Genomic DNA, 24,999 nt, shown 5'->3' on the forward strand with positions numbered 1-24,999 from the left:
GAAGCCATGGAAGTGACAGACCTGTGTGTGGAAACTCTGTCAGAGAAAAGGGAAAGCCAAGATCCTGAACCATTGGAGGCGTCTCTGAAGAAACATCTTCAGTGTGGAAAACGATACGACACACTTTGAGCCTCAAGAAGCAACAAAAACTGAAGAGAAGCAAGAAAACCTCTAAAACAAACAACTAACAAAAAGTGTCCAGGTAAGTTCTGAACCGTTTCAAGACCTAAAAACTCATCTCATGTTTTAGACAAAAAAAAAAAAAATGGGCGGCATCTTCACAGAAAAGAGATTTTAGTTCTTAACCAAGCTCATCTTTCCGTGGACGTTTGCATGTTCTTCTTGTGTTAGTGGGGGTTTCCTCTGGGTGCTCCGGTTCCCCCCAAATTTCCAAAATCAGGTAAATTGGGGTGATTGTAAATGTAAATTGTCCTCAAAAAAGGTAGCACTAATTTCTGAAAAAGTTGAATTTGCAAACCGTTCGGATTGGAGAAACATAAAAAGAGTAATATCCGGTGAGAGTTGCCCTTTGTCACAAATTTCTAGGAGCCGTCAAGGTGTTGATGGGATCCATTTTGGTGGCCTTAGGATCGCGTCTGCAAAAAGGAAATCTTTTTGCAGATGTGATGAAGTCCTATTGACTTCAATTGGCTGTTTCATACTTGACTGTTTACTGAATGTAACTGTTTAAAAGTCTGTTAAAATAATTTTCAGTTAGTGTCATTTAGCTTATGGAAAAAGTGCCCATCACAAAAATCCCCGAAAGTGTGGCTTATAGACAAGTGCAGCATAAATAATAATGCAGTTATAGATAACTGCATAGTTATCTATAACTGCATAGATATCTATGTGGGAATAGATATCTGTAATTTAAATGCAAGCTAAGGTAGGACTGTCTGGACTGGCTTCAGTCCAGAGGGGAGTCTGTTTTTTTTTTATTTTACAAAGATTGTTTGAATTTCTGTCAGTAATAAATATTTTTTTGTTGTGTAATTCTAAAAAGGGCAAAGTGAGACAAAACCCCATCACTCCCTGGAATGATGCCAACTAGCTCATCACTGAACACAATGTTGCTCACCTTTTTCACTGGGACAGGAGAGGTTATACTGGTATAGGGGTTAGAGCTGCTGCTGACTGGCTCCTCTGTTGTTAAGTGTGGTAAAAGGTACAGGTGCTTAGATTGTGTCCAGCAGAATTTCTATCAGGCCAATCAGAGAAAAGAAGAGGTTGCAGTGTTTGTTGTTGTGAGTTTTAGACTGCCTGTAGTTTTAGCAATGGCAGTGGAGGAACTGCACAGAGCCATTCAGTGTTGGTCACTTTTCCAAATATTGAACTAACATCAACAGCCAACTTTTTCAACTCTGCGCTTCTCTCTATGCAGTGGAGGATGGTTGTTTACAGAAGGTAACTTCCGGTGAGCTTCAGACCGTCAAACTGGCACATTAACAATCAGACAAAATTTTAAACTTTGCATGCCCACAGGAAGCAATCATTTCTCAATATCAGTGGGTCCAGACCCTGGGTGTGCTGGTTTTTACCATGATAGACGCCCCCTAGCGGTCTGGAGCACTTCTGTTTTGTGAAGCGAGTTTGCAGCATTTGATACTTGCTCTTATTAAACTAAGCTTTTTTTGTTTTTGTTTTTAGTTGAATGTACCAGGAAGCCAGTGTTTCCTTCAGTCTGTTCACAAGAGAACTAGATGATTAATACTGTATAATTTATTGGACGTACAAGCACAGATGCAGATCTTTGCCAATTTTTTTTCCTTTTTTTTTTTTAGCTCATGTCTTGACAGCAGTCTAGCAGAAACTGAGATTCAGTGAACTGCTTGCTTGCTGTGACCGACGTGTAAAAACTTGTTGACTCTCAGCTGGAACTCGTCTCCTGTGTGTGTGTCACAGCCACCAGTTAGCTCCAGCATGAGAAAGAAAAACACGCTCAATTAAAGCAAAATGAGTCCATCTGAAATTCCTGTTGGGGCTGTGCAGCTCATTACAATATTGTCATCATTTATGCATGCGCCGCAGTGCGCCGCGTTTGAAACGCATGGGAAGCAGATGAAAGCAAAGACAACACATGTTGGTGTGGACGGAGTGCGGAGGCTTCTAGCTCCGCCGCATGTCGGCGGCGGAGAACGGCGGCCGCGTGGCGCACTCACTTGTTTTGGTGCTTGGAGCCCTGCAGGTGCGAGTGGTACTGCGCCACCGAGTTGAGCGTGACGCCGCACACTTCACAGGTGTAGCTCCGCTTCAGGCCTGCAACCAAACACAAACACACGGAATGAATCAATTCAGGAAACACACTTCTCAGCCTTCATTACACCGGACTGACACGTCTTAAATCATGATGTGGGAATATGATTTTCACTCTATTGCACGGCACACGGACAAGCCACCCGAACCAGAAAAGCAATTCTGCAAGGGGGTAAAAAAAAAAAAAAAAAAAAAAAAAAAAAAAAACCGGATGATTGATTTATGCAAATGTATTTTCATCTTGCAGGTGGACTTGCAGTGTCTTTTTCATGATCGCAGGCTGCTGGTGATGGAGTGGAAAAAATCTATTAGAGTGGCACCTACAGCGGATTGAAGACTCCCGGAAATTGCATTTCACAGTTTCATCTGACAGCATTCGGTTTTGTTTCTCAGCACAGAAATATTTGGATGTAGACTTTTAGGTTGCCACGTTTAAACCACTTTAACAGAACTCTGGTTTGTTTGCCAAGAAAGTCCAACTCGTTTGCAGAGGTGTGCTTTTTTGTTCAAACTCTGACCAGAAAAGCAAACTCTGTTCCTACTTCCTGTCGTCTTTGTTGTCGTTTTTACCAGTAGTAGCAACCGGCTGTTGATCACATGACTCATGGTGTGAAAAGAGTGTTTCCTTTGCAACTTTGCAATACATCTATTTCAGTACGGCTGAAAAAACCCCACCTAATTAATCCTAGTGAAAAGAAAGTTGTTTTTACCGTGTTTCCATTCAGTAAATTATCTTTGTAATTCCCATTTGTGCAGTTTTATGGTTAATGGAAACATAGATTTACAACATTTATAGGCATTATGTTGGGTCAAGGGCAAAATGCCCTACGGCAAAGAAAACCTACGTTAAAATGGAAGTAGTTTTTTTTTTGTTTCCTAAAGTCAAACCTCTGCTAGTTTCCCCACTTTTTAAACTCCAACAAATGAAAATTGTATCCAGAGTTTCTGCTGTGCCTCAAACATTTTCTCTGTAGGTTCTTTTCTCAGCATGTGTTTCATACAGGAAGATCTTTGTTGGCACACGACCTCCATCCTCTATTTCCTGCGTAGCCACTCAACAAAAGCAAGACAACAGCTAAAGGGTTAATAAAATTAAACTTTGACTTCCAGCTGAAGCCGTTTTAAAATGGTTAAAGTCCTCTGGGGACATCGACTCGACTCCTCATAAGCTTGGATAAGAATGTAACAATAAAAAACTTTGGTCTACTTTACCTTTATTAAATTTGGTTTATTTGCGCAAAGCAAACAAACAAAATCTGTGATTGAGCTTTATCAGCAACAGGAACTTCATGCCTGACCACAATTCAAACGAACCTGGATCTGTCAGCATTATTGGCGTCCAGAAATGCTAATAAGTTGCTAATTTCCTCTTAATTCAATCACACACCAGCAGCCTTTTCACTGCGATTTCAGATGTGTCGAGTGTTGCTGTGAATTGCGAGCAGCCCGCGTAATCGCTGTCGTGTTGCACTAATCTTATTGCGGCATGAATAATGGCCCACTTGATTGCCTTGCTCTCAAAATTAAGTTAGCTTCCCCATTCGCGTGGCTCCCAGCGAAAGGCCGAGAGAAAATAAATGTCACTGTGCTCTCATTGAGTCACATTTCCATATCCTCCTGCGTCTGATAAAACGTTTACAGAATCATGTGTCACTGGAGATTGAGCTGCTGAAATTTAGAAAGGAGGGGCTTTTTTTTTTTTCCTCTCTCCTTTATTCTTTCAACGTTTTGGAAGGAGAGGGTGGAAATCTGCATCTAGTAGCAGTTTTCTTCTGAGTCAGCAGTGTCAGCTGTTTTCCCTCTAACATTTTGATAGAGGGCAATATTTCCCCCGGAGAGAGCAGCAGCAATTCCCCCTGCCGATAAGCTTTCACCGTCGGCGCCCCACGCAGTCAGCAGATGACACAAACGTTTTGCAGCAGGTAGCATGGGCGAGCGCTTCGAGCCGCTTTTCAAGACTCTTTTCCAAAGGATGAAATGTTACACAGTGGCTCCAGAAATCAGTCAGTGCCATCCACCGTATGACGACGTGCTGCATGAGCAATGGAGCGCCGGCGGTCCCGGGGCCTTGGTGGGCTCTCCCCTCCATCACCTTTACTTCCTACCCTCTGGGGCGGCGCCGATGAGTCACTGGAAACTCGTTTGTTGAGTTGTGAAATGGAGATGCAGCTCAGGAGGGGAACGCAGGGGAAGAAAAATGGGCTCGCTGGTGTCATTTATATGGATTAGGATGGAATTTCTCTTTTTTTTTCTATATGAAAACTGGAACAGATTGTGGAGCTGATGAATGTGGAAACAAATTTGTTCTGATGTGTTCCATCTTTATTTAATCATGAGCTAAAGTTTGGAAAGAAAGTAGCCCGACTATAAACTGCAAAAACAAAAAAAAGCATGTTAAAACTGTATAAGATCACAATACATCTTGAAATCAACCCTCCTGTTGTGGTTATTTCAGCTGACGCACACACACGTTTGTTTTTCTAATCATTTTAAGAATTTTTAAAAATGGATTTCCATTCATTTTAGTAACAGTATTACTGTGTAACCCTAACCAGGCCTGACCTCTCAAATGACCCCACCTGTGTTGGATCAGGTGTCACAGTTATGCTCAGAAACGTCGCATACAGACTTTCAGACAACATTCACAGATGCAGACTTTCTAAGAAGACAAAAATAGATATTTTGTTAAAAGTATTGGCTGCCATACAGGTTCTAAAGACATTGAAAGTGAATATGTAAAATTCCAGCAAACATAAATTTTCCCATAATGAGCGAATGTTTGGAGTGAACGTTCAGACAACGTTTGAACATTTGCTTGCTAGCTGGGTTGTCATCTTGAAGTGAATGTTAAAGAAACGCTGCTAGAGATGTTCTATTTGGTTATCTATCAATGATTAATCATTCAGCAAAGCAATTTTTCACTAGTATTATAATGGCAATCTTCTCTCACACACACGCTTTGCACATAAAGCTAGTTTTGTACATCAATCACACATAACTCTTGTAATAACCTCCTATGCTAAGGTTTTCCACACTGTAGCTGTTCTCCAGATGCTTCTTAATTATTTTTTTTAAGTCGTCCTCCCAGTCTCTAAAAGATTAGAGGACTTCAATGTAGGTTGATCAGACTATTATTTTGACCTGAAAGCCTCTGTCCAGCAGAGGGTCACCTTGTTCACAGCAGCTCGTCACCAGGGGAGCAACGAACCACAGAAGATGTTTAAACTTGAGTCGTGTTGCTAGTCTCTGTAAGGAAGGCCATCGGTGGATAATACAGAGACACAAAGGAGGGAAAAGATGAGTGAGGAGAGTCAGAGTGGTGTGACCTGCGACTAATTTCACTTAAAAAAAAAAAACAGCGACAGAAGTTTGGTCAAAACCAAAGTGTATATAACGTGAATATGTTGCATTTGACCTTCGCAGGTGACTTATTTTAAACCTTTGTAAACAAGAAAATCTGAAAAAAGAGAATCTTCCGACACGTTTTGTTTGAGACAAAATATATTTTTTACACATTTTCTGAAAATGGCATATTTATATTTCAAACTTACAAAATTAAGTGTAGTGATTAACCATGACTAGTGTGATAAATCAGATTAATTTTTTAAATCAACTGACAGCAATACTTATAACTGAACTTGTTACACAGTTAAAATCACTTTGTGTTACTTGAACAAACAATAAATACAATGTTTTATTGCTATGTTTATTCTATAACTTTGCTTCTTAGGATCTTAAAGCTAATTCCTGATGAGGTCTGGATGTTTCAGCTGTACATGGGGTTGCTAGGTTAAGAATCCTTATTTAAGCTGCAACAGCCTGACTATCTTGTTTTCGCTCAGTTAATTGAGAGCTATTAAGTTAGCGGTTTGCAGGGAGCGCGTTGGCAGTGTGACTGATCAACAGTGCACTCCTCCTGGTGGACTGTTTCTAAAGGTGTTGTTGGGCCGAACCTCATGCTAAATGAGCCAGCTGCCATCTGGCCCATTCACAGGCTGGAAGCTGAACCCGCTCCTGCCACGGCTGCAGCGGGGCGCCGCGGCTGAAAGGGCGCCCCAGCTGAAAGGGCGCCCCGGCTGAAAGGGCGCACACTAAATCCCAATGTGGACCAAGCAATGCGTTTGGCTGAATCACAAGAGGGAGATGTTTTAAAGTAGACCGTATAGCATGAAATGGACTTCCATGATGAAATCATCGCTCAAAAGTGTTTTCATCCCCTTGAAGAAATAAAACGGTCGCACTCGTCAAATCCCAGATATGACCGGTCTCTGAATTTGTGCAGAAAGCAAAGATTAAATATCCCGAAGCGGTCGAGCATTAGCCGGGAGCATCTCTGAATCGAGAGTCAGATTGAAAAGCCGTCATCCTTTCTTTCTTTAGAAAGAGGACCTTGATAAGCTCAGTGCAATTTCCCCATCTCCGAGTCTGCCACGGAGGCTATAGATCTATTTTTATTGTCACAGGGAGCGCTGAATATAAAGCACGGCCGTGAGCAACAGCTTGATAACTGCAACTTGTGAGCTTCGACGGCAGCTCTGAGAAGGTGAAAAACAGAGCGCTAAATCATGTCTGCCACGACCGCGTCTCCAATTAACAGCTGTGATGGGCTAGAAGGAACCCGGCACGTCTGCTGGGATGTTTGGCAGAGTGAGGACTGACCTCAGCTGCCTCAAGAGAGAGAACGGATAAAATGAGGAAACACACTTCAGTTCACAACCACCTGAGAAAGTACAAAACACCGAGGGACGGTATAGTTGCTAGGACACTGATCCATGATGACACGGCTGATAGGGTTCAGACGGTGTGTAATGACTCTGGTCTTTAATGTTGTCAAGAGGCCAGTTTAGATTTGTGAGTCAGGCTGAGTTATGGTAAATGTCCCGTAATTGTAAAGCTTCATTCACTCACCTATTCACACATTCACACACTGATTTTTGGCGCGCTGCGGCGTTGTAGCCACAGCTGTGAGGCGTTTGTCAGAAAACTGTAGTAAAACCGAGCAGACTCTGTGAAAGCAGACCCTCGTGGCTACAACCTGACCGAAATGCAGGACAGCAGAGCCAAATCTGCGTTTGTGAGGACGAGGTGAAAAATCCTGAACAAATGACGCCTTCTTACACTTCTGAACATAACTCAGATTTTTCTACAAACGAAAAGTTAAGATGTGTTTCTAGGTACATATGCAAATCCTGAAAAGTAGTCAATTTTGTCGCTGTGGTAACGCAAAACTCCAGCAGCAGTAACAGCACACATCTGAAGTCTAAACATAACTGGAATCACTAAGAAGGAACTGAAGTAAAAGTTGAAAAAAGTAAATAACATAAAGAAGTAAGGAACAGAAATAATACCAAAACCCAAAACTAACTCACAGTCTGGGATCCTGACAGAGGTATATTAAGAAAATATAGCAGAAAATTTTGGGTATTTTTTTGAAGTTTTGCTACTCATTTCTACCTTTTGATTTTTTTTTTCATTGCTGAAAATGTGGTCAAATAACCATAAGTCTAAAGATATTTGAAAAAAACAAAAACAAAAACAAAAAACAAAACACAGGTTAGTGTAAAATGCCCTATTATTATTTTTATTTGTTTTGCAAGAGTACTGACAGAGGCTAAAAGGTCTGAGACAAAACAGCTTTGACAACTTTAGGAATTTATGAAAACAAAGTCAGCTCAATGTCCACACACCATGTGTGGTCACTGAACAATGTCTGACTTTCATTATTAAAAAAATAGTACAATGGGATCCCTTCTGGTATAAAATATTGGGGTATTCCTCTACAGCAGGTTTATGGAAAAGATTATAGGCTGTAAAAGCATTTTGATGGAAGATGAACGTGTGACAATAAAAGGCCACATTAAGTACACGAGCTGTTTCATAGCTACTTTTAAAAACAAATGCAGATATGAGAAACTCTGCATTTGAAACTCCCCATCAGTCAAACTATACGGAAACATTCATGTTGTCTGTGTCCAATAAACAAACATACTTGGGGGGCAAAAACATTGTGTATTTCTCCATCCAGTAATGCTGCGTACAAGCCAAGTTGAAAGAACATTCCCCAGAACAGGCGTTGTTACTGAGTTACACGGGGAAAGAGAAACAGAGAGACTGAAATTGTTCATTTTTATTGTATTTCTTTTTTAATCTGTCAGATATGGAACATGACTGACTTGGAAATAAGCCTTTTGTTAATTGCTGGCTTAAAATACTGTTCTACATTCTCCACAGGTGATACTGACTGAGATAACTATACACATCACTAAAAAGATGCTAAGGTGTTAAAAATATAGCATCACAATGATGAGGCCATGTTTTACAGGAAGTGCTCTTATGACGCCTTCAGACTCAACGTAAATGTCATGTCAAACCAGGCATCCAATTTTGAAGTCAGATGCAATATTTTTAACTGCTTGACACTAAATTGTGACAAAAACATAAAATAACTTTGCACCAGTCATTGTTTTTTCAACCCTTTTTGTTTTCAACATCAATATTCCTCCCAACCAAAACAACATTATGTCTCAAGTGAAATCATATTTATTGTGACATTACACCAAATAAACCATTTGTTTGAAGATGTCGCTGTGTTGGGATGAAGTGATTTCTGAATAAACTTTGGAATAAAATCTGTCTCTGTTTTAATGTTCAATGACGAAACTGGATTTGTGTTCATGTGTTGGGGCGATTGGGAAGGATAACTAGAACCTGACCGAGCATAAAGGTCATCCATTCCACAGATTTTGTCCATCAGTATTCTAAGTGTGTGGAGAAAGCAAAGAAAAAGTTAGTGCAGGATGGAACAGAGTTAACAGAGTTTCCATGGTGACGGGGCCAAGGTCAGTGCCAACATGGGACCAAGCAGGACCACAGCAGCAGGTCTGCCAACACGGCTCTGTCATCCTGTCCCAGACTTGGCAGGTAGCATGTTTGTGTTGTTGGACGTGTTCTGGGCACACAGAACATTAAAGGCAGCCTGTCAGCAATGTTACACCACACACACATAAAACACATGATCTGCTTTATCCAAACTGGCTGACCAGAGAAATGCACACTATTCTGCATTTCAAAAGAAAGTATTTTAGGAGAAAGTCTGTGTTCAAAGTAGAAAAGATAATATCTGAATATCCAGACCAGACTCAGTTTTATACATCAGAGTGATGTCAAACGGGATTATGATCGTGTGTAAGACAAAAACACTTGGTAAGATGTGTTTCTGCAGTGCGCTGATTAGGACTGAAGAGGCAAATCATCCCCATCAGGAAAAATCAGCAGCGTCTGCATGTGGAGAGGAGAATTAGCCGCAGCGTGCTAAGTCCGGCAGACAGCACCGAGAAGGGACGAAGGAGGGAATGTTGGATGAAGAAAATCTCTTTCCCATCATGCACTCAGTGCACTCATCATTCTTCCCTTCCATCTCTTCCCATTTTTCGCTCCTCTCTCGTTGGCGTTCTGCTCGGCCGTACGCTTTCTCTGACACCCCGCTGCTGTCCTCACACGCCTCTCAGATAGCAGAGGAAATGTGCAATCTGACACCGAATGTTGCCATAGGATGAAATATGCATCAGCTTCCATAAAGACGGAGTTTAGCGCCGCGGTGCTGCCGAGCAGAAAGTTGATGGCAGGAGAAACAGGAGATGGAGAAGAAAGACAAAGACGGGAAAGTGGCGGGCGGGTCGTGGGCTCGATGAAAAGGCCGTCTGGGGGTTCAGCTTCCAGCTCAGATAACCAAACGATTCAACAACCTTTTATTCTTTACAAAGGAGCCGTTTAACTGTGTAGGCTGTTGGACTTTCTGCAGGTTTCTGACAAGAGTGTACTGTGCAGCCTTTGCAGTGACCTCATGTTGATGGTTTTGTCAAGTTGCTTTTGCCAGCATCGTCTTGGCTTCCGACTTGTTCCAGTCGCACACCAAGTCGAGGCTGCTAGACAGCTGTATTTACAAAACTTGGAAATAATAGCAAATAATCCCCTCTCCTCCCTGACATGTTTGGCGATTTGATCAAATCACTGGATTCATGCCATATAATTTATATGACTATGTCATCATGGCGCGCAAACCGATGTGCAGCACCTTATGACCATTTTTACAGCGATATCAACTAAATACGGCAAAATTAGGCTACCTCTATGAGTTGTTTTTATTTTAACTCGTTCAAGAGTCAACAGAGAACATCGAACGAAGTAAGGTAGGAAGGAAAGTAGAGAGGTGGTAGAAGAACTGTTTTTTTTTTTTTTACATTTTGGACGCTGTAGCCTTTTCCCGTGTCCCATCAGATTGTTTATTGAAGCAAAAATATAACCCAAGAGAAGCACATTGTTCCTCTATTGCTGCTGGCTGATGTTGCTTCTGCATCAGATTTACAGGCATATTAGAAACACGTGAATTCAACGCTCTGACTCAGGACTTTTGCATGCACAAAAATTGAGACAGTGTTAAAATTATTAATTAATCAAATTAAGGTGCTGACGTTTTTAATGTGGGCCCTCTGGAAAAGTAATTGCCCACACCTGGTGTAGCAGGTCCAGGAGGACATCCATGTAGCTGAGCAAGGCAGAGAGAAATGAGCAGAACTGATGCAGGTGTCTCAGTTTTTAGAAATTAAATTAAAATCACGTGAATAAGCTTGTTCACGTGATGAGTTATTAAAAATCACGGCAGCGATGGATGCAAACAGATACATGAAATATATTCATAATGCCGCCATGGCCAATCAGAGCAGACATTATTCAGTTGTTGGAGAGACAAACCCCTTATTCTTGAAAGAGGCGACTTATGCAGTGATTTGGGGAAATTGCAGTGTGATTTAACAGAAAAGCTGTGGATTCAAACGACTCAACTTTTTATGAACTGTGATGCTGTGAGAGATCTGGAGGAGCCAGCTGCACACTGACTGAAAAAAACTAAAGCAAACTGTCATCCTTCTACCACTTCCTGTCATATTCTTCTTCTTCGTTTTCATCAGTAGTAACATCCGGCTGTTGATCATGTGACTGGTGTGACGCGCAAAATGTTTCCATTGCAGTTTTGTGAATTACATCTACTTTGATACAGCTGAAAAACCTCCTCATCCTAATGAAAAAAGTTTTTTTTTAACTGCCACATTTCTATCAAGCAAATTTATTTTCAGAATATCATTTTCCGCAATTTTGAAACGCAGCTATTGTTTGTAGATGAGACCAATTGCAGTGGTGTCTTCTGTACGGCAGGAGTTTCAAAGAAGGTTAATCTGAGCTGCAGTCAATTATGAGCGAAAAGGAATGGGGAGAGAACAGGCCCCTGGGGGACCAGGATAGGAGGAAGACCCCTCACCTGTTACTGCCAGTTAGTCAGGAAGCTGAAGATTCACAGACAGGATACTGTACAAACTAACCAAGTCTTAACTAATGAGCGTGAGCCTGATCGGTTTAGAGCAGTTCCTGCTCTCCTCTCATCCTTCACCGGCATAAATGATTTTGTGAAACTCTTATTGACGCACAGTGACCAGGAGACAGGCAACAAGGGCAATTCTGTTCCTCCCTTGTAAAACAGCAATAGCCTGTCAGGCTGGTGGAAGTCCAAGAAGTCCCACTGACAGTCGCAGCACAAGTCAGAGTTCAGATTTACAGTGAGACGGGCTCCAGGTTTATGGGCCCTTCTGGATCACACAGCCAACATGTTTTCAGTGGAGGAATTGATTTGATGGTAATTTATCACTCCCAGCTTGAAGCACAACCTGATGAGCCACATGTGACGCTTTACGCTGGTTGGCTTTCTATTTGGTGTCTGATTAGATGGATCATTAATATTTATAAAAACACCTTCCTTAACAGCGAAATGGAAAACAGATGAGGTGGAAATTAGCCGGGCACAAATGTAAAACTATGCGGATCTGCATGTTTGGAGCAAACGTTTGGCCAATCAGCAAGATCTGAAGCAGTTACAGGTTCTCAGATATAATTTAGTTTAGAAACTGCAGAACTCCAGAGCGCCTGAAGATTTTCTGCTAGAGAGTAGAATCCATATGGGAAAAGATTTTATTTACAACCATTTCAGTAACCAAAAATGTAATAAGGGTTGAGAAGGTAAAACCTACGAATGGAATAATTATGGATTTTTTTTTAGTATGATGAAGCCTATGCAGTTTTTTAGATTTACGAGATTATGGGCAAAGCATAAAAAAAAAAAATCATTTGAAAATGGAATAACCTGAGTGTACGATGGTAATAACTTTGCTTTTCTTTAGGAAGACGATGTCCTGAAAACAATGTGGTTTACATTGATGATATGTGAGACAGATTCCAGGTTGTTCATATAAATAATAAATCGTCTTCATACTCCAGGGTTACTTGTTAAGTACCACAGGACTCTACGCTTGGACCAATTCTTTATTTATATTTGCAACATGAAAAACCATCAGACAACATGGGATAAACTTCCACCGTTATGCTGATGGTTCTCCACCATATCCATCCATAAAATCTGATAAATCGATTTATCAGGCATCTCTTGAAGATAGAAAAACCTTAATGACACTAAACCTTCTTCGTTTAAATTCTGACGGGACAGAAGTTGTCATCTTTGGAGCAAAACCTCTGAAAAAAGAACCTGGTTACTCTGTCACTCGATCCTTATTCCTCATGGAGAAGCACTTTTATATTTTGTGACTTGCAAAACTAAAATCTGTGTCTGTGCACTGAGAGGAAAAGTTGGACAAAGAAATATACATCTTTTTTTTCATACACAGGTATGTAGATTTGTTTGGCAGCTTTTCTGTGGGATCATGGACCTTAAATTGAAGTTTTTCTAGTGTGTGACCCTGAACCGTTTTTGTACTCGTATTTAAGAATTTGGAGAGGCGTCCGTACCTTTCATTTCCCCCATGTCCAGGGTCTGCCCCAGCTGCTCCAGCAGATCGGCTCTAGTGGCGTTCTTCTTGTGCTTCTTCCCGTCATAATGCTGCTGAGCCATGCCGGGGTTGTTGAACCAGGCGTTGCATAGCTGGCAGTATCGGTCTGAGTCGCGGCGCTGTCGTGGTGACATCATGGGAGAAGTTTCTGGGGAGTTCTTTACAGGACTGTGGGATGCCTCTGATAGGAAAACCAGGAAAGAAACAAACGTGATGATAAACTCTCCTCAAACGTCTGCAATTTGGTCAGCAAGTTTAAAGAAAAGGCTTTACCTGCAGTGAGGCTACAGGTAAATCTTATTTATCGACGCATCAATCTCAGGCTGATTTAGGTCTGTATGTTAGGTCTATTGTTTCCTATTTTGCCATGCATGCTGGTGTTTTGTAGAACGTTCGTTGCAGAGATTTCATCAAAAGAAAACAAAGTTGAATTTCATTGAACAGCAACTCCTTTCATGGATCTCATTCTGAAAAGTCCCTGTGCAATAATGGTGTGGAGTTCACAGTGTCCTGCTGCAACACGACCAGGGACGTTACTTTTATGTAATGATCATGTGACCATCTGGTCATTCCAATCTTCTACGAGGCGGTCAGATAATTCTTAACCAAATTAGTCAGACAGCCAGAAAAACCCAAGATTATCTTCATCCGTCATGCATCCCTTGGTAGGTGAAGCATAATACGAGATTAAGTTTTATAATTGTGTCATTTCTGTGATGTTTGTAATATAAGAGCATTGATTTTTTTTCCCCCACAAAAAATGAAAGGCAGATGCATAATAATCTGACAAATAATCAAATCTTAGACGTAAACTGAAAAAACAATTATAGGGTCAAAAAACAATATGCCAACAACTCCATTCGATTCAGTTTGAATGTCTTTCATAGTTTTTCAATTGTGATTTCACTAAAAAAAATTTCAGAAAAAACTATTTTATGGCCAAAAACTGAGAATAGTATAAAATACATTCATGACAGACAGACAGAGACATTTTATCCATCTTGATGGATAAAAATGATGTAAAACAAAAAAACCACATCATCCTGTTTACACCATATACCATTTTAAACTTAGACATCCATGGACCATCCACACATTGCTTCCTGGGATGCAAAGTGGTTTGAGTCCTCTGTGCTCCTGGAGGTCTGGATTTGTGGATCCCACTGCTCTAAAATATCTACCAAAACATCAACACACTAAATAAGAAGCTGAGCTACAAGCTGCCTTACAGCAACTTATGCTTCCGAGTTTTCTAAAAATACAAGAACACAGCCAGCCATCAGGGGTGAAAACACAAGTTTGCCTTAGCAAGCAGAAAGGGAACAACGCAAAGGATTTAACGAGCTCTGATCTGCAACGCTGAAACGGCGGCCGCGGCCCTGATTGGAGCCCTCAGAATAACAAGCTGTTATCTTCATTAGATGCCTGAAGAGGAGAAGCTAAATTCTCCTTGGCAAACGGAGGAAATAGCCCGTTCTTCTCAAGGCGGGGCCGTTTGTACTTTCACGCATGGATGACGGCGTTAACCCCAAACACCGCCCTGGGCTCCTGATACAAAATGGCACTATCAGCTTAATCGGTTTTAACACTCCAGCGCTCAGCTTACCCTAAGTCAACATTTAGTGCTGTCCCATTACGTACCATTACACCAGTCAACATTTCAAAATGGCAAATCCAGTGAAAAAAAAAAAGCAGTCTGTGAGGAACCTTTGCTGTCAGCACGTGGCTGAAGCTTCCCCCCACAGCAGCAGGCGCTCGGTTCTGAACAGCTCTCATCTGAGGCTCGGTGGCTGTAGGACGACCTCTTCAAATAACTAATGCAACGTCAGACCACATTTAGACCCTCCTGTCGGTTCAGTGAGCAGCTTTAATGCCTTGTCCAGAAAGCATGGCAATTTAGCTCAGGTATTATGAAATCAACAGTCTTTAAACGACTCTTGTAGATGAGACGCATCATGAACAGCAACATGCTGGCAGTTATCTGGCAGCCTGGGATGACAGATGAAAACAATACAGACATCCTGCTCTTCTGAACTCACAGGGAGGGAAATATTTACTGAATCCATCACAGAACATAAACAGTTACTGCAGTCAACAGCGTAATGTGTAACCAGGCTTTATGTTTCATATTTACAGCTTCTCGTTTTATAAGCAAACTTTGAACGATGCTGCACATCATCAACAACTAATTTCAGTTCAGTGGATGTAAAACAATGCACATATTTTGCAAGGCCGTTGTTGGCAATTGCCATGATTGGATTTGCAGTCGTACAGAAAGTTATTAACCATGAATTCTGCAGTCTTGAGATAATTCTGTAACTACAGATGTATTATAATTCTGGCAGACAGCCAGGCTTTAGCTGAAGCTATTTTAAGGTAGATTTACAGTTTAAACCGGGTGTGAGAGGGGAGTGGGAGAGAGGGGCGCACTAATAGCACCTTTGTGCTTTGACCTTACTTCCTGTTGCAGCGCCTGGATGTTCACCTCCAAATTTTTGTAATTTGGCCTGAATGTGAAGCGCCGCCCTCACTCAAAATGGATGATTTGGAAGTTGTTCATGTAAAACAGGTTTACCTGCAACAGCACTGATATTATCCCTCTATGAGGGCTCATTTTTGGAGAATGAGTATAAAATGACAGGTAATCTGTTAAAAAAATTTAATTAAATGAATCACTCCCAGCTCCCCCCAGTGATCCTACTGTGACTTGCGGAAATACACCAGTCTTGATCAGAAACAACAAATCAGAGCCAGGAGGAATGTCTTAGCAGTGTCAATCATGCTTGTGCATGCACTGCTCACACCCGGTTGCCGGTGTGCTGCAGAAGTGCTGATGGCGGAGAAACACCCTGATGTTCCAGGTTCTGGACTGCCTCCGTGAGGGAGGAGCCGTCAGGCGTGCTTGTTCAAACTCAAAGTCCACAGTTTTCTCAGAACGTCCTACTATATCTTTAAAAACTGATGCATTGAACTGAATCGTCCTGTCTGCATCGCCTGCACCTGGTTGCACACCAAGAGGCTTTCATATGACCCAACCCAGGATAATAATAATTACATTAGAAGATAGTTTTTCAAATAACTAATATATCCATTCAACCTTTTCCCAGCACCGACACCGACACACCCACCCATCCATCTTAAAGAGTCACTGACTGGCAGTCTTGTAGGTTTCTACTGCCACTATCACATCATTATTTATATTTAATAGGTAAGGTGAAGTAAAGGTGAAGCTATCTAAGCAAATAAATGTGATATTGGCCTAACAGTGTTGAAAATAACGGCACAAAACCAGCAAATTCAGGGGTTCTGTCTTCTAGCATTAAAGTGGAATATAACAGTCATCCTTTTCATTGCTTGTGGATGGTAACTGTCTCTGTCTCAATACTCCTGCAAGCAGCTGTAAGGACTGTTCATATTTCACGTGTTTTTACAGTGGAACCTCAATTCAGCACCTATGCTTTACAGGATAATGATGAAAACACTGAAGTCTGCTACCAAACAGGTGTGTGTTCTGTAAAAGTGTTTTCCAAAAGCTTATTTTAGCTTATAGTGTGTAGCAGAAAATCTGAAGAGGATCCAGCCACCTCTGGACAACAGCTTTCCTCTGTAAGGAGTCAGAGGGAACTCATTTTACTTTTTGTCAAAGGCAAAACATAAAATCTAGTTTTTAAATGAAGGTGTGAAAAAAAGCGATCCCCTCTCCTCCATTAGTCATCGCTCAGAGTTCTAGAAAGGTCCATCTGAGGTCATTTGATTAAGTTGACCTCATAGCCATTAAAGTCCTGATCCAACTCAGAGTAAAACAGTCATAAAGAAAAGAATGAATAAATACAGAGATGCCAACTAGAGTTTAAAACTCCAGGTAGAATTAAGTCGCACAAATAATAATTGACATAAACTCTGACCTAAATCGCTTGAAACGTGACTTGGAAGAAATTACTTATGCAAATCCCCAAGTAAGTATCACCATTTTAAATCAGATGTATTCCCAGTCAACTCTACTTGTCTATTGCAACAGTTTGTTTCTAACCTGCAGTTTCTCACATTTGGGTGTGAAGATGAAGGCTCTTAATATGAGATGCGTCTGGAAGATGACCGTCTAGAGTCATAGACAAAACCTGACAGCCCATCAAGACATGGAAGAAATGAAAACATGATGCTTGTCATTAGAGCTGTGCTGTTGTAGCGACCCGCCGAGCCTTCAGGGAGGGTCCAGCTCCATTCAGAATGCAGGACTGCTCCCCACCCCAGAAGCAGATGGTTTTAGCTCAACACTGCACCGGCTGCATTAAACTATGGATCAGAAGTCCCTGGCCACTTTATACTACATGTTTAAACAACAGCAAGGGGAAGCTGCAGTTTATTATGCTACCAGATGGAGGGGCAACCCAGAGGAACAGAGGTGCCTTCAGAGGGTGTTTGCCAATCTAATCCTAGACTATGATGGTATGTAAATACTATAAAATAAATAAATAAATAAATAAATAAATAAATAAATAAATAAATAAATAAATAAATAAATAAATAAAACGCAATATAGCAAGGCCTGGAGTTACTGAGGTCCAGTTTGGCCTAATCAATATTGAGTTCAAGCGTCCCACCATGCATACATAAATGTCCTATAAATATAAAAAAAAAAACAGACTAATCAATCTGATAAACTACAGCAACGCCCAAAAATAAATCCAGTTTAATTGTTTTATTAGCTGCAGAGAAGACGTTTGACAAGGTTAATTGGAAATCTCTATTTGCTGCATTACATAAATTTGGATTTGGACATAGTCTTTCGTCATGGTTAATATTACTAAATGGCTCCTGATGGCTGTATGAAAACAAAAAACTGACGTTGTTATAGCTCCAGCCTTCAAACTAGCACCCAACAAACACCCCCCACCCTAATTTGAGAACAAATTGAAAAGAACACGAATGGCAACCAAAGAGGCAGAACAACCTCCATACAAATGAAAGGTGAACTCTGAGGCACGTCAGTTCAGATTGCACCATTTGTTGTTTGTCTGAGGTAAAGGAGAACACTGCTGTTGAAAGCAAATCATAAAAAAGTGAGAGTGGAATTTGCCACTATGCATACTGAGAAGTTACAAAGCTTCTAGGAGAATGTCCTTTGGGAGATGAGACCAACTGAAGCTTTTTAGCAAGTCACATCAACTCAGTGTTCACATATTCAAAAATGTAGCCTACCAAGAAAAAAACACACACACATGCGTGCGCACACTGTCCCTGTTGTGAAACATATTTTCATTCTGGGGCTGCTTTGCTTCATCTGGCACATTGTGTCTTAAATCTGTCCAGGGTACCATGAAAGCTCAAGACCATCAAGGCATTCTGGAGAGAAATGTGCTGCTTGTCATTAGAAACTGGTCTCACTTACGTCTTCTTACAGGTTAATGACCCAACACACAGCTGGAAACAAACAATGGCTAAGAGCAAAAGATTGGACAGGTTTGAACTGGCCTTCTACAAGTCCTGATCGGAGTCCTACTGAGCATCAGAAAGTGAGAGTGTTATGATTTAAGGAAGCTTTAATTTTGTTTGAATCAAATACAACATGGTGCATATTTTGAATTAAAGAGTTTATTTCTCAATGAGAATCAATAATGGAAGCGGTGTCGATAAACTCATCAATTCCCATCCCTACACTCAACACAACAGTGGCTGTGTTGAGTTCCCTGGTTCCCTACAGAGTAATGACATTAAAAATAAAAGTGAAAGTAACATTTATATACATTCATGTGGCTGATGTTATGTAGAATAGTCTAAGTTCCGGAGCTGCTAAAATCTCACTGGCATCCAGCAAGGCTTTAACTAAACCACCTGTGTTGTGTTGTATTGGTAGTGTCCATTATAAGAGTATTTAAAATGTGTGGGGTTGTGTTTTTGGTGCCAGCTGGCAGGAAGAGTTAGACCCAAAAGACCAGATCAACAGGACTACCTGCTGACGTTGTTTATGTAGTAATCAATATCCCAGAGCTCCAGGTGTGTTGGATTTATCCACCAGGACGTGTCTGGGTGCCTGAACAACAGCAGAGCTTTGATTAACAGTTTCAGAGCATAAAACCAGCTCTGTCCAGGAGGCTGCAGTTGTTTTAGTTTCCATTAACAAAGAGCAACACATTTAACATTTTACTGATAAAACCTTAAAGCCTTTTGTTTCTGACGGTAAAAATTAACTGTGTATATGGCTTCGTAATGGGGTAAAATCATTAAATAGATGTTAAACTTTGTACTTAATGGTGACGGTGGTGGACACTGCAGATGTCACATTCAAGGCTGTAGAAACCCTGGCGAGAAAAAGTGAAAAACACTTGCAAGCGTAAAAGTTTTTCCCTCGTTTTTCATATTTGTTTGGGGGGAGAGGCCCCGGTAGCAGGGTGTCAGCTCAATGGATGACTGAACCAACCCCCCCCCTTTTTTTTGGCTGAGCTGGTGCTTCTCCTGTTCTGAACCATTGACCACAGATGGCATCCTTAATGACTGTGTCTGTCACTGACACATGGCAGGGAGAGCAAAGAGCATAGTGTGCTGTCAGAGCACTACATCATCACACAGCATTCAGAGCCACTCTAACTCTAGGAAACACAACAATGTGCTGCATACCTGAACATTTGCAATGCTAAAATGGGAGAATCCTGGTGTGTTTCTGGCATATTTCATCAATGAGAACAGAGAAACCTGATGTTGACGTCTGCCTTAGGCTCTACAGCAGGGGTCTTCAAATCCGGGCCTCAACTTATGATGTGTCCCTACACACCTGAATAAAATGATTTAATTACCTCCTCAGTATCTAGTCAAGTTCTCCAGAGTCCTGCTGGGTACCTCATTATTTGACTCGTGTGTTGAAGCAGAGACGCATCTAAAAGTTGCAGGACACGTTCCCTTGAGGCCTGGATTGGAGAACCCCCACTCTACAACATCTCTGTTATGTCTCAGCAGGCATTTGTTTTGCTTTCTATAAATATATGCATTACAGCAGACCTCTACATATGGTTCACAGAATACTGGCCGTTTTTTTTTTTTTCCCAATAGAGCATATCAGAAATATCTTGGTTATGCAGTTCAGGTTGACGTGTACACAGGAATCATATTGTCCTCATTTGCTTTCTAACAGATATAGCCTGAGAGGAGGAGCTGCGTCTGAAAGGCGGAGCCATGTCCACCCAGGCATTTTGCGCGGCTGAATGGTTGCCACGGGAGATTATAGGATTTCTCAAAAATGCATGAAAGAATCAAGGCAGTAAAAGTATGTTTCTGATGAAGAAATATAACATAATGCAAAGCTAAAAAAAAAAAAAGAAAATAAATTTTAGATAATACCGCCCCTTTAAATTTGTTCAGTTTCTTTGACACTCAGGTATCCTAGTGTTGTCTGATGAGTATTTGTTGAGTGTCAACACAAGGCAAGACGAGAACTACTCCTCTGATGTCATCATAAATGAAATAAGAGAGATAAAACATTGACCAACATTTTGATGCACTTAAAATGTAATGTTTCCTGGTTTACTGTATGGAGTCTTTTATTATTTTGTATGCTTTTTTCTAAAGGTTTTGTCAGCACTAGTGGCCTTTATTTGAGAGTGGTCAGACAGGAAAGTGGGCAATGAGAGAGAAGACATGCAGCGAAGGTCATCAAACCAGGAATCGAACTTGTGACAATCGCGCCAAGAACTCAGGCTCCTACCAATGCGCCACCACAGAGCCTTGTATTTTTGTGTTTTTAATGCACTTTTAAGCACTTTGAACTGCCTTGTTTCGGAAACGTGTTATACAAATAAACTATTGATAACACTCACAAACAGATGTAGTTTTACTGAAAGGGATCATGCTAATAACTTAACAGTAACTCCTAAAGCAAACATCAGCTTGACAAGAACTATCATGGCAGTTGCATCACTGCATCTCCTTATATTAACAAAACTCCATATGCCTCTCATTCAGGATCTAGCTATGAACTATTTGCAAGCATAATGTCAGGTTCTTAATATTTTAGCTGTGTAGGACGTCACGGTTACATACTTCTTTCACGGCAAAGAAAGACCAGTTTGAAAGAATAAATCAAAGTTTCAAACTGTGGTTTCATTCCAGTTTTCTCAACCCTCTCAATATGCATAGGAACATGCAAAATTAAGGACAGTTTGGCCCTATAGTACCAGATAAATTAATTCAACACAAACTCTGCAACGAGAAAAAACAGCAAACCCCCTGTTTCTGCATCAACTTCTGGTTCAATCACTGCCTGAGAGCATAAATATTTCAAGCTGCCGAGTAGATTTAAAGAGAAGCCAAGAGATCGATGCAGAGCCCCGGGACAAAAATGAACAGAGCCCACAGGTGAACTAACGGCAGGCTGTGAACGCAGCACATGACCCGAGAAAACACTGGCTAGGGATTTCTGCATGGTTTCATTTAGGAATGCATTTCTTAATGTGCTTCTTTCTTTAAAAGAAAAAAAAGCAAGCATACAATAACCTCTTCTGGTCTAAAGATACAGCGTTTTTTTTTGTTTGTTTGTTTTTATCTTGTGCTTCACTTTGAAGTGAAAATTCTTCAGCGGTTGTGCAATAAGAGCAAAAAATTTGTCTCCTCCTTGTTTTTGACCAAGACTTTGGTGCTCTGTTAATTAGATTCAGTCTTACCACAGAAATAAATGAACACATTTAGGACGGCTAAACAATGCATGAGCTCAGATAAACACCACCATCAACGCGCACCGCCCTATCGGTCCGCACAGCGCCTCAGCTGCGCCGAGAGCAAAAAGTAAAAACATGGAGCTGTGGAGTGCATATAAATGACCCGGTCAAGCAGAGAGCCAGGAAGCGCTCGTAAACAAACAAAGCTCACGGCCAAACTCTGCACATACACACTGCTGTGTGTGTGTGTATGTGTGTGTGACTGCCTTTCACACCAATTTGACAGTAAAATGTTTGCAGAGTTTCTGGCTTCGTGTTGAAGCCCTCACGCCCCGTGACCTTTGCTCATTATTTCCACAGCTGCCGATTTGTAAGAAGATTAAAGGTGAGCAGCTGTTAGTGGATCACGATTATGCCAGCCTTCAGTCACCCCGAGGAAAAACCAGAAGATCTCTACAACCTTTGTTCTCTTCAGTGGGCAGCAGCAGCAAGTGACAGATGGGAATTTACACACAAAGTAAGAAAACTAAATCTAAAAACAGAACGAAGAGAAACATAACAGACAGTAAAAACACATTTATAACATAAGAAAACCCTGTGCAGTGAGAGTATGGGTGTGTGTGTGTGTGTGTGTGTGTGTGATAAAAATGGAGTAATTCACTCAGTGATTTGAGGAAAGCAGATCCTTAGCCAGATGTTGGGCAATAATGAATGTTTCCCCATCATTTCAGAAGTAAAGTGGTGAACTAATAGACTGACAACATGATATGTTCCAACAACACCAGCAAGAATCACAGTGAATTACTGACTGCTGAGCGTCCACATTAATATCAAACAGATGATGTAGTAAAGTGACTTGCATTGAAAAAAGCCATGACAAAACACAATAATTATTGTCTTATTGTGACAATAAGACAATTAGCATATCTTATATATACTGTGATAATATACAGCATATATTTTCAATGCTGTGTGATAATATATTCAACTATAAATAACTTCTTCATCGCGACACTTTTTAATCCAGTCTAGACTGTATGATGCATTAATCAAACATAGGATTTTTTTTTTCTTATTTTGTTTTGTGTTTACACCAACCACAGTCCCATCTAGCAACAGGGTCAACCACACCTAGCAACAGGGTCAACCACACCTAGCAACAGGGTCAACCACACCTAGCAACAGGGTCAACCACACCTCTTGAGAGAGAAATTTCCTCCTCTCAGCGTCGCTGTCAGCAGTTAGTTGATCCACACATAAGCTAGGACTATTTGCTTAAAGCTGACATAGAAGCCCAGATTAATAGTAATATATGCAATCACAATACGAGACAGGTAACTGCACCTTTCAGTGGTTTATGACAAATGGACATTGTCCATTTTCTATGTAAATGGAGAACATGGAACAGCTACATTAAAATTGCATAGATGGATGAACTTTTGGACAACACAGCTCCTCCATTATTTATACTCGGAGCATTTTTACCATAGAACATACCTTTAGTTGTGATGGCAGGCTGTTCTCCCAGCAGCAGTTTGAGCCTCTTGGCATGGATTTTACCCTGGTAGTGAGACTGTGCCACCACTGCTGAGGTGAAGGACATGTTGCACAACGTGCAGCACTTGTTCTTGTCCACGTCGCTCTCATCGCTGCCCTGCAAAGGAAAAGAAAGGAGCCAACATTATCTGATGGATGAGGCATGAACCCAAACTTCAAACAAAAGCAGGTACCAGTTTTGGGAGATAGACGTTGCCATGGAGCCCGTTTCCCCACCCATAATCAGACTGAGACCGTCTCTACAGGAGAGGCAATGAGTGCAATCTGCTTTGCTTCTTCACCTCATTAATTGCTGTGGGTTTTGATATCTTCTGAAAAATGTTATTCTGTTTTATATGCAAAAGGAAAATCCTTATAGGTCATAAAGTATAGCAGAAAGAAAAATGAAGATCATAACAAATCACAATATTGTTGTACCTCTGACCATCTTTTAACCAGTTTGTTTCTCAGATATGTTGAAACTTTTTCAACATAGTGCATTGAGCAGCTGGAAAAAATAAACTCCACATGAATGCAGTTAGAATTAATACGGGGTACTGTAGATTTATTTATTTTGTGAAATGTATTCATTAAGTGTTTTATAATTATTTGTTAACATATGCATCCATCATTGTTGCAGTCATTGTTAACACATCTATCCACACTCCCTGTCAATTTAGACAGTATCCACATTAATTAAAAAAGCAAATGTAAACCGAGACTTTTTTTTTCTCTTTGTTTCACATTTTCATTAAAAATTCTGGAAAAGAGCCAGAATGCAAATGCTGCCAGCTGGCACCGACTCCGCAGAGCTGTTAAGCACTTCAGTCCTTCCTCTCTTCTCTCAAAGGATCCAATCTGGGATTTCAGCAGTACTCAATTACTTTCAGCAGCACTCCATCACCTTCCCCCGGCCAGCAGAAGGACTCTTGTGTTCTCGGCATTAGTCGATACGGTGGAACTTTTTCCTCTCTGTTCTTCAGAGAGACACAACAAGCGAAAATGAAGGGATTGGTCATCACTCACCAGGCTGTTCAGGGGGGAGAAATTCACTGTTTTATCTGATATTTTCCGTCAGTTTTTGAGATGACTCAAAAACTGATTTGCAGTTCAGTAGAGATGCACCACTCCAATATTAATATCTGTAATGGTCCCAATATTTTATTTTTTTAATTCTAGCATCAGTTGCATTCAGTCTAATTCTATGATTTGTCTCTGAGTGACATCTTGGTTTAATATTTTACATTTTATTTTGAATTCCTAATTGCACTTTCTGAACCATTTGAAAGGTTGTTTTTGTAGTTTATTTCTACATGTTTAGCCAACGTGGTCAACCCATTGTTTTTCAGTTTCAGTTTCTTTATCATTTCTTTCACATCGGCTGTTTTACTTCTAATTGCACCGATTGATTGAACAGATTGCAGTTGTGTTGTTTTTACTTGCCTGACCAAGTTTGTGAAACTATTGATGTATTTAAGTGTGCCGTATTGGTGCAAAGTTATCAGACACATTAATATTTTAGTAAAATTATGTCTGTGTTAAAAAAACAAACATTAAAAAATAAAATCAGGACTATTTTTCTAAATTGGATTGGTATTGCCTGATACTAATCAGATATCTGAATCCAAGTAAAAAAATGTGGATCAGTGCATCCCCATTAAACGTCACTGTGAAGT

The 24,999-nt window shown here is 40.7% G+C and overlaps 1 protein-coding gene across 5 annotated transcripts in view; it reads right to left on the bottom strand.

Moving 5' to 3' along the window:
- The window catches only part of zmat4a (zinc finger, matrin-type 4a), an 85,592-nt gene that overhangs the window by 15,248 nt on the left and 45,345 nt on the right, over positions 1-24,999 (bottom strand). For all 5 annotated transcript variants that reach the window (XR_001658816.1, XR_001658815.1, XM_007573436.2 and 2 more), the window contains exons 4-6: positions 23,285-23,441; positions 13,102-13,323; positions 2,160-2,256 (exon numbers count right to left, since the gene is read on the bottom strand). Coding sequence is in view for 3 of the 5 variants with exons in the window: in XM_007573436.2 (XP_007573498.1) it covers positions 2,160-2,256; positions 13,102-13,323; positions 23,285-23,441 (476 nt within the window). In the remaining 2 variants the exon portion in view is untranslated. The remainder of the gene's footprint in view (positions 1-2,159; positions 2,257-13,101; positions 13,324-23,284; positions 23,442-24,999) is intronic.

Source organism: Poecilia formosa, unplaced genomic scaffold (genome assembly GCF_000485575.1).
Source record: "Poecilia formosa unplaced genomic scaffold, Poecilia_formosa-5.1.2 Scaffold329, whole genome shotgun sequence".
Classification (NCBI taxonomy): domain Eukaryota; kingdom Metazoa; phylum Chordata; class Actinopteri; order Cyprinodontiformes; family Poeciliidae; genus Poecilia; species Poecilia formosa.